This window comes from Otolemur garnettii, unplaced genomic scaffold (genome assembly GCF_000181295.1).
Source record: "Otolemur garnettii isolate 467f Iridium unplaced genomic scaffold, OtoGar3 scaffold00010, whole genome shotgun sequence".
NCBI lineage: Eukaryota > Metazoa > Chordata > Mammalia > Primates > Galagidae > Otolemur > Otolemur garnettii.
Window position 1 is genome coordinate 10,414,873 of NW_003852405.1, and position 9,333 is coordinate 10,424,205.

Sequence of the window (9,333 nt, forward strand, 5' to 3'; positions counted from 1 at the left end):
CCACTTCTCTAACTTTATTTTGGCCCCATGTCTTTGCTCTCACCCCACTCACAGTTCCTCATTTATCTCCCTGGGAGACTCAGGGAACATTTATGCTTGCCCATAGGAAGCTCCTTTTTAGTTGGAAAGTCCTTGTGCCTTCGAAGTGTCCATGTCAAAAATTAAATCAGTTACCTTTGAGTAGGAAATAGCACTACCAAAGCCAAGTTTATTAGGGAATGTAGCTGAATGTAGGGAAAAACTCCATTGGACACCTTCAATAGAGCTCCAATCAGATATCTTCCAAACACATGTACCCAGGTACCTAGAATCCAGCCTCGTCATGGCAGAGGTAACTCTCTCCACTGGACTTCCCCACTAGGTTTAGCACTGTCATTGGAAGCATGTGTGAAACAGCATCGTATAATCCTAACGCAAGAGAGGGACAAGCACTCGCATCTTGGCTCCCTCACTTCATTGCTGTGTGTCCCTGATAAAGATAGCTCTATGGGTTACAATTTGCTGGTTTAAAAATTAAGGATAGTAATATCTTCTTGAGGGGAGTTTTCAGGGCTAAAGTTAATGCATCCACAAGATCTGTCATATAGAGGAGACTTGGAATTGTTTGTTATTACCATTATTGTTACTTTATCATCTTATTAATTAAAAGCCCTTTGGAGCTGGCAGAAGCTGCTTTTTGTTAGGGAAAAATAGGACAAAGAACATTCTCAGTGACTTGGCCATGGAGACAAAGTAAGACAGTGAGGGTGCCTGCCTAGGAGTTAAATAGGATTCCCTAACAGCAGGTTCTATGTTCAATACTTGGTCTTTGTAGAAATGTCCTCATTTAACTCTATCTCTGAAACTTAGGAATCTGCTAATTTTCTCTGTTTACTTTTGCTTTTGCATCAGACTTTGTGACTCTAAAAGAAGAGGAAAGAGTTGCCAACTCATCTCATTTGGCAGGGCTTGGAGTGCTTCTTTGAGCAAACTATTCTTCCAAATCATCTAGAAAAGGAAAAAAATTACTGCTACTATTTTGGTCTATGCAATGTATAAATGTTGTGATTCTGCATCTCCTGCGTATGCTAAGGTTTAGGTAAGAGAAAATAAGCTAGCTATATTTCCCAGCGGAAAGATCTGATGAGTTATATAATTTTCCCACAGAACATGAGCGAGAACACAAATCTTGTGAATTAATGTTTGCTACAACTAAGAATCTGTGAACACTTTCCAGTGGGAAGAAAACAAAAATGGCATTAAAGTTTGGCTAAGGCACCACAATGTCAAGACATGCCTTCGGACTGAAGGAACCAGGTGACTTTATTCAAAGGTGTTTTGAACTTATCTGGAGGATGAGAACAGAGTAGCAATGGTTTCTGCTCCCGACCACACTGTCAAATTACCTCCCTGTAGCGATTAAAGTTCTGCGACATATCTACTATTAAGTGTAGCTCCAAGGAAGGAAAACTTTCCATGTAATTTTAATTCTTGTGAGTTTAAAGTATTCTGAATCTGTAATGCTTCTCATAGTGTAATTTTATGCGGAGTGGAGAGAGATATAATCTCAGTCCACTTGTATATTTGTACTTGCTTATGTGCAGAGGTTTATGCATGGGTACGTATGTTTTGGTGTGTTCTCTTGTATGTAAAACAAGATATTTTAAACTCCTGTCTGTATCTATAGCCCTGTGAAAATGTCTTGGCATATAGTCAAACATAACTCTTCTCCCTTCATAAAGTTAATGTAAGGAATGTGATAAAAATGAATGTCATAAACCAGAACGTTTAAATGAAAAGAATCTCTTTCTCATTTACTTGATGTTAAAAATTTATATCTTTTTGCTATTAAAGGTAATACATGATTTGTTTACATTACACACTGAATTGATCCTTCAATGGGTTGACTAACGACAACAAAATTGGAGTCTGAACACAGGAGGGACCTTGTAATCCTTTGCATCAGGGAAATGCACCAGGCACCCAGGAGACCAGCTTTGTTACATGCAGGATTGAGCTATCAGTCTTGAAAGACCTTCTATTAATTCTAGGTGTGCTTCTGGCTGTAATTGCCACTGTAAGAGATATAGCTATCACTTCTTTGGAACTTTAAAGAAACTTTTTCTTTGGTGGAATAGTCTTTTCTGCCTGTTTTTCTGTCCAATCTAACAAGGCCTGGATATCCTTGTCTGAGAGTTCCTTTCACAACTTAACCTTTGTCTTCCCATGTTGAACAAGGCAAAAGTAAATTCTCAAACTTGTCTATAAAGTGAGGTGCTGGGCTTGGAATCATCACGTGTTTTTCAAATCAGCTTCTAACATTACTATCAACTTTAAACTCCTTTATCAGCGAACAGTAGCCTAAAGAACAAGAAACAATAATTACATTCATTAACTGAATGTGTGCTTACGTTAAGTTTGGTGGTGAAATAAGACAAGATTATTTGATTTTAGTGGGTGAACACCTCAGCCCAGTGTCTTTAGGGATATAAATAGAGCTACCCTAACACTCTGCAATAGGTTGCCAAGGTCTTCACTATCTCCTTGTGCCTTGCCTTGTGCACCTGTTGAGGGTCTCCTAGTCACCGGTGACCTAGTGAGCCAGTGGAGGGCGTATACACCGTCCACCAACCCTCTGCACCTAGATGCTCCCTGCTAAGGAGGGACTGAGGTGGTCTGTAGCCAGTGAAAACTATCACTTTTGTCAATGTGCTTTTACACATTTTGTCTTATTACATTTTCCAGTTTTTACCAGTGAGAAAACACAGGACATAACTTTGTCTATATGAGCCTTCTTTTAACAAGTTAAAAGAGACAGTTATTGCAGTTGTGAAGAACATGAACTCTGAGTTAATGCCCAGCTCTTCCTCTGATTTTGCTTTCTAAACTTGGGCGAGTTGTTTAGTTTGATAACTTTCAATCTCTTCTTTAAAATGTGGATAATAACGGCCTGTTTTATAAAGAGAACCTTTGAAGATTGAACAAGATAGTCACATAAAGTATTTAGCTTTATTCCTAGTATGTAGTAAGTGCTTTAGTAATGATTGACATTATTACTGTGTGAACGGTATATAACATCACATTCCCACCTTTTATATCTATTTATACAGGTCAATTTCAGGAACGCTCTGAAACCTGAGTCCCTCCTACAAACTGGGGAGAAGATGGGAACTCCTAACCTACATGCTGTGTCTGGACTTGATCCTTTATGTCCAGACTAGATGTGAAATAATCCATTTCAGGTCAAGGACAATTACAAGAGAAGAAAGAAAAAACATCATGAGTGCCAGTCATATCTCAGGCATGATGGTTTAACCTTATGTGTGTGTATATATATATATATATATATAGTAAGAGATAGATATGATAATTTCTATTACATATGAAGAAACCAAGAATAAGAGAAGTAGCTTGGTCAAATTTTTTCATGTAATATGTGGCAAAGTTGGTGTGTGACCCAAGTCAATCTGTCTCTAAGGCCCAGGTCTCGCCTAACCCATGCTGCCTTTTCTGCTGTAAGTCAGCCTGTCTTGATTTCAGGCCCCTCTGGTTCAAGTGATAGTATCTTCACCCTCATTTTTCCCAGTTAAAGTTTTTCCGTATTTCATATGTGTCATGAATAGCAATTTAAAACTGAACTCCTTGAAGGAAGGCAAAGTTTAAATTGCCCATGGTATCACTGACTTGAGACCTGGAGACTGTTATCTCCTGAAGATCTGGTATTTTAGCCATCTTTTGTTAACTTGTGGTCCGAAGTAAAAGAGAAGGCCTAAAAGATGTGCTTTGAGTTGATGTGTGGTGGAAGGAGATTTACTCATGCTTTGCTTTTCCATCTTCATTTCTACAGTCTTGGGAAACTGTGCTGTAAGGTGAAGTGTCATTCCTCTAGAGCGTTTTACTAACGTGTTAATTCAGGTATGTTTACTCATCCTGCACAGGAGATGTAGAGCTCATTGTCGTGGGCTTCAACGTGAGTCATTGCATAGGGGCTAGCTGGTGCTTATGGTCAAACTCTCAAATATTTGGTGACAATGGCCTTATCCCATTCTCTGGAGGGTCTTTAGTTGTTTATTAGGCATTTAACTGTCAGAGAGACTTTTGGAATTCAATTTTGTGACTCTGTCTTTGAAGTCTGTTACCCTATGATACAGCGTCATCAGTGTTCATCAACCTCCATGAATTGTCTTCAAGTAATTGTTCTATAGCTTGCCCTGCTGAGTAATTCATAAGAGTAATTCATATCTTAGTGGTTAGAAATGAAAGTAATAAATGTGGGGTATTTCCACTCATGGAAAATAAGGAATATTTGTGAGATGTCTGTTCCTAAAGACCCAGTTCAAATGCATGATGAGCCACTTATACTTTAAAAATTCTAGGTTAAGGGACGTGCACTCCTGTTAAAAGTACCTCAGAACTGCTCAATACATTCTGTAAATACTACATCCTTAATTCTCTGGTTTGCATCCTCTTCCATGAACAGTATTTTCCTTGAAGCCATACACTGCAATGCACATGGAGTCAGCTTCTAGCTGACCTCAGATATGCTCCTTCCTAGAGACAGAGCCCAGCAATTAATTGATTTCTCCTAGATAGATGTACTAGATCCAGACACAAATGAAAGGGCTTTAATACCAAATTGCACAAATTAACAATATGACAACTGGCTTGTAGGATTGAACTGAAAGGTATCTTATCTTCCTGTTCCTTCACCTTTTTCATCATAGAATCTTCTGTTGCCCACATTTTTTCTTGAGAAATCTCTATCTTATCTCTCAACAAAAATGACCTAAACCATGGTCTAAAAATACCTTATGGAAAGAGAAAGGACAATAAACGAATCAATTAATTATTTTCACATAAGTAAAATCATTTTCCTCTCCTTTTTTATGGGTCATGGATGAAGGGGTCACCCACCATTTCTCTGAGAATTATTCAACTCACATACATCTTTCTTTAAGAAATGAAATCATTGAAACAATTTATGACGCCTATAAGAAACTTCCAAATGTACTGTTACCTATAAAAACAGTCTGACAATATCCCCTCCCTCAAGTTGCAAGGCAGTGACTATTCCTCAACACAGACAAGCCTCACAATCGTCAAATACAGAATCTACTATCTGTACTTGGAAGTGCTAAACCTCCATATTTGTCTGAAAAGACGGCCAAGGAAGGATATTTATAATTCAGCAACAGCCTTATAATTCTCTATGCAATACAGCCTCTAATTCCACAGAACAGAGTTTTATGCCTAAAACCATCCAATGTCTCTAAACCTCTACAATTCATGTTTTTTTTGTTTTTTTTTACCTATGATTTAATAACCCTCCTGCTTAAAAATGTCTTCCTAATGCATTGGATCACTGTGCATGGAATCACTGTGTCTGTCAATCTTGATAACTCTCCCATGAATTGTTCCTCCCTCAAATACTGCATTTTGGTAAGTTAGAGGCTTATTATGACTACATCTGCATGCTAATGGCTCATCTGTAATGCTGTTCAGCACAGAGTGCATGCCCAGATACAAACCATGTAAAATCAGATGATGTCATGGATTTAACAATATCATATATAGATATGTATGTGTACATAGCTGTATCCAGCTATATATTCACCTTGGAAAAGGGCCAGCACATTGATGATTGATGCCTAGGGATGCAGACTCATTTGGGGAAGCAGAGGTAAGCACCAGAGTAAATATAATAGAAGAATTTTTTGGACAAGGGTAATAAAAGCAATCAATAATCTTTAGACTGTGTAAACACCTCCAGCCCTTACATTCCCCCGGCATAGCAGTGTGTACTTGAATTATCACCCAAAGCTCACAGAGTTTCAGATAAATACTTGGCAGGCTGAACACACAGATCTGGAAATATGAGCATCATGGCCCCTCTGGGGCACTGAGGGATGCTGTGCACACAGGCACAACAGGAGGGCCGAGGAACTAGACCCGCACTCACTCACACAGGTATCCCTTCCTGCAGGCCACCCAGCAGCAGCGGCACCTCTAGTGGAGTCACCCGGGGCTGACAGGTATGAACAGGCACACTAGGGGGATGCCCTGTGAAATCTTGGGGAAGGAGGACGGTCGGGCATTTGGGGACAGAAGCCACCCTGGCACGGTCTCGGTCTCCACGCCTCCAACACTGCCCAGGACCGAATTTGCCCCCGAATCCTCCCGGAGCTGCCCAGAGGATCTGCATTACGCCCAGGCGCTGGGCCAACTCACCTCGACGAAATAAAAGCAGGGCAGGAGGGTGACGCTGTCCTTGATCACTTTGCCCTTTGGCCTCTCCTTCGCCGACATCCCTGCCGTCTGCCCGGGTCTGCGAGCTCCCCCAGGCGAGGCGTCCACAGCGCAGCCGAGGCGAGCTGCCTCCTCTAGCCGCAAGCGCCGGGCGCCGCTGATGTCACATTCCCCGCGGGCACCGCTGGAGCCAGCGCGCTGCATGCAGCGCCCCCGCCTTCTCCCCGCCCCTCTTTGCTGCAACCCAGCGACTCCCACAGCCCGCAGGTCCCCTTCCTCCCCTGCTCTGGCTGTTTTTGCTGGCGAAGACGTCCAGCTCCCTCCTCCAAGCTGTTGCTGCAATGGCTTCCCCTGGTTGCCACCCTCCCCCAGCCCTCCACCGCCCCTGCGAAGCTCCGGGGCTGTCGGAGGAGCTTGACGTCAAGACTCGCAAAACAGGGACGCACCCCTGGTTTTTGCAGTAGCGAAGCTGAGCCGCTAAGGCAACTACTCCTCTGGAGAAAGCTCCCGAGTCACTCCGGGAACACTAACTTCAGGACTGCTGGACATCAGAAGCCGAGCTGCAGCGCCTGACCTACAGCAAGGAAACCAACCTCTCCTGGCACGACATGAAAACTTGGATCCCATCTTAAAAAGTAGGCCAGGGTCGGAGCCCACTGAGAGCCGGCGGCTGCCCGGCACGACAGTCCTTCCCTAGGGCTCTAACCTCCTGGCGTCCTGCAACCCGGGAGCGCCCACGGTAAAGACCGGCGGCCTCGGGGATGGTGAGGGTTCCCTGCATCTAGACAGGCAGACGTGTGCACGCGCAGGGAGTGGGCATCTTCCCCGAGCCCCACCGTTGGGGCTGGCTCTAATCTCACCCTCACGCCCCCACACATCGGTATGGCAGTCATAACTGAAAGGAAGTACGTCTTCAGCCATTAAACATCTAAAAATCCTTCACCTGTTGGCACTGGACGCGGCTGGCTTCAACTTTATAATTGCTCTGGCAACCAGGCGATATCAAGTGATAACAGAGGAGAGAAACACCCAGCAAGCACGAAACTCTGTACTGTATTAATAAAGATAACCCACGTCCAAGATCACATGTCCCAGGCCATTTCCAACAGCTCTGAAGTCTCCACTCCAAGCATGGGGTCGCCGTTCCCCAACTTTCCCGCTTGGTTCCACACCTGCCACTCCAGACACTGGCAGCCAGGGACCGTCCAATCCGCTATCATACACATGTCCTTGTCTCTGCCGCTCCTGCCCTCACTGTCCTCTGCTAGCCCCACTACTAATTCACTCACTGGGTAAAACAATTTCCTTGCCCTTAGCAGAACAATTGAAAGTGGCTGGAGAAAATCACACAGCCAGATGAACCGGCCTCACGTTAGACTCCTGCCCACAAATTGCAGTATGTTCCCTAATCCCAGTATTTTCCCATAGCCTGGCCACTTTTCCGCTCATGCTTACTCACTTCTCAAATGTCCTTATTCTCAGATCATGATTTCAAGTCTTACTTCACTCAGAATATAGAAACAATCAGAAGAGAATGTCATCTTCCAAAGCTGACTACTTGCCCGACCCCCTAAGACGGCCTCCATCTCTTGCCTGAACTGGCGTAACAGCCTCCTACACTTCTGCCCGCTTTTTGCCCTTGCCAAACCATTCCACACAGCAGCTGGAATGACCTTTTGAAAAGTAAATCCAGTTGTGTAATTCCCCTGCCCAACCCTTCCAAGAGCTTTCCACTATATTCAGCAGAAAATCCAAACTTCTCCTCTCTTCCTTGAAATCCTACTTCATGTCTCTGCTTGGTTCTTGGACCTAATTCCTATCACTTTGGGCTTCAATGGTCCAGCGCTTCAGTGTCGCTTTTCACTGTGTCGAGAACTTGACCCGGGTTGCTCCTTTGTCTGAGAATTCTGATCTGCCAACATTGCATGGCTTACTCCCTGACTTAATTCCCATCTCTGCTGAAATCTTAATTCCCAAGAAAGTTGTCTTTGACATACCAAGTAGCATTTATAATCTCAGGCCTCCATGACTCTTTATTCTTCTATGCTATTTTATTTTTCCTCGTAGAACACATCACTATTTGATAGTTTATTAAGTATTAATTTGTGAATTTTTTCATTGCTTTTCTCACCCCCTATAACATAAACCCCATAGATCAAACGTCTTTTCATTATTCACCTTTCTAGGAACTGAAAGTGCACCTGGCAAAGGGTAGGTGGGCAGTAAATATTGAAGAAATAAATGGATCCATTAAATTAAATGATGCACATATAATCGTATATCATAGTTACTGCCACATAGTATATGTTCCAGAATTATTGGATGACTATTGTGCTACTAATCAGTAACTATACTTCTCATTGCTACCAAAGTTACTTTGTGTGTGTGGTTGGAGCAGAATGGTCTTCTTTTTTCAACCTTCTTTTCCACTATATTCACCAGAAAATCCAAATTTATAAATTCAGTGCAATTTATAATTTTTGGTAGAAGTGAAAAATAAGTAAGAACATTTGAAACTTATGTTTGAATTTCTCATCCCAGAAGCTCAGAGTTTCTATATAAGAAGATGTGAAATATAAAACTAAAATTATACTCCCTAGTTTCAATAGCAGAAAACTGAAAGTATGCTATAAAATATCAGTGATGCGGGCTAACTACACTTTGACAATCTAAGAAATTGTTGAAATATCAGAAAGACACCGTCGTTCTCTTGCCAGTGGGTCTGCCCAGGTTGACCTCCCTATATTTTCAGGGACCAGGAAATACTTCAGAATTCAAAGCCAATTACTATTGGAATTCCTTTATCTCTTCTTGGTCTCGATTCTCCTTCCTTCTCTTACCTTTCTTTGAAGATATTATTTTTCCAGTTTGTATAATTTCACAAAATAAGTAAGCTACCTTATAGAAGCCCATAAATACTAAACTAAGCCCAATAAATATTTCCTTGCATTGAGGTAACAGTTTAATACGCACTACCCACTTTAACTTTAGATGCTCAAAAATGCAATGATGTAAACAGGACAAATGACTTTCCTATTTTATTAGAAAAAATAGAGGGGGAACTTGTGGCTCAAAGGGGTAGGGAGCTGGAGTTGGTGGTTCAAACCC

The 9,333-nt window shown here is 42.2% G+C and overlaps 1 protein-coding gene across 2 annotated transcripts in view; it reads right to left on the reverse strand.

The window, feature by feature from the left end:
- The window catches only part of PLPPR4 (phospholipid phosphatase related 4), a 44,246-nt gene extending 37,678 nt beyond the window's left edge, over positions 1–6,568 (reverse strand). For both annotated transcript variants that reach the window (XM_003784125.2, XM_003784124.2), the window contains exon 1: positions 6,208–6,568. In XM_003784125.2, the coding sequence (XP_003784173.1) occupies positions 6,208–6,429 (222 nt within the window). In that variant the 5' untranslated portion in view covers positions 6,430–6,568. The remainder of the gene's footprint in view (positions 1–6,207) is intronic.
- Between the last annotated feature and the right edge of the window lie 2,765 nt (positions 6,569–9,333).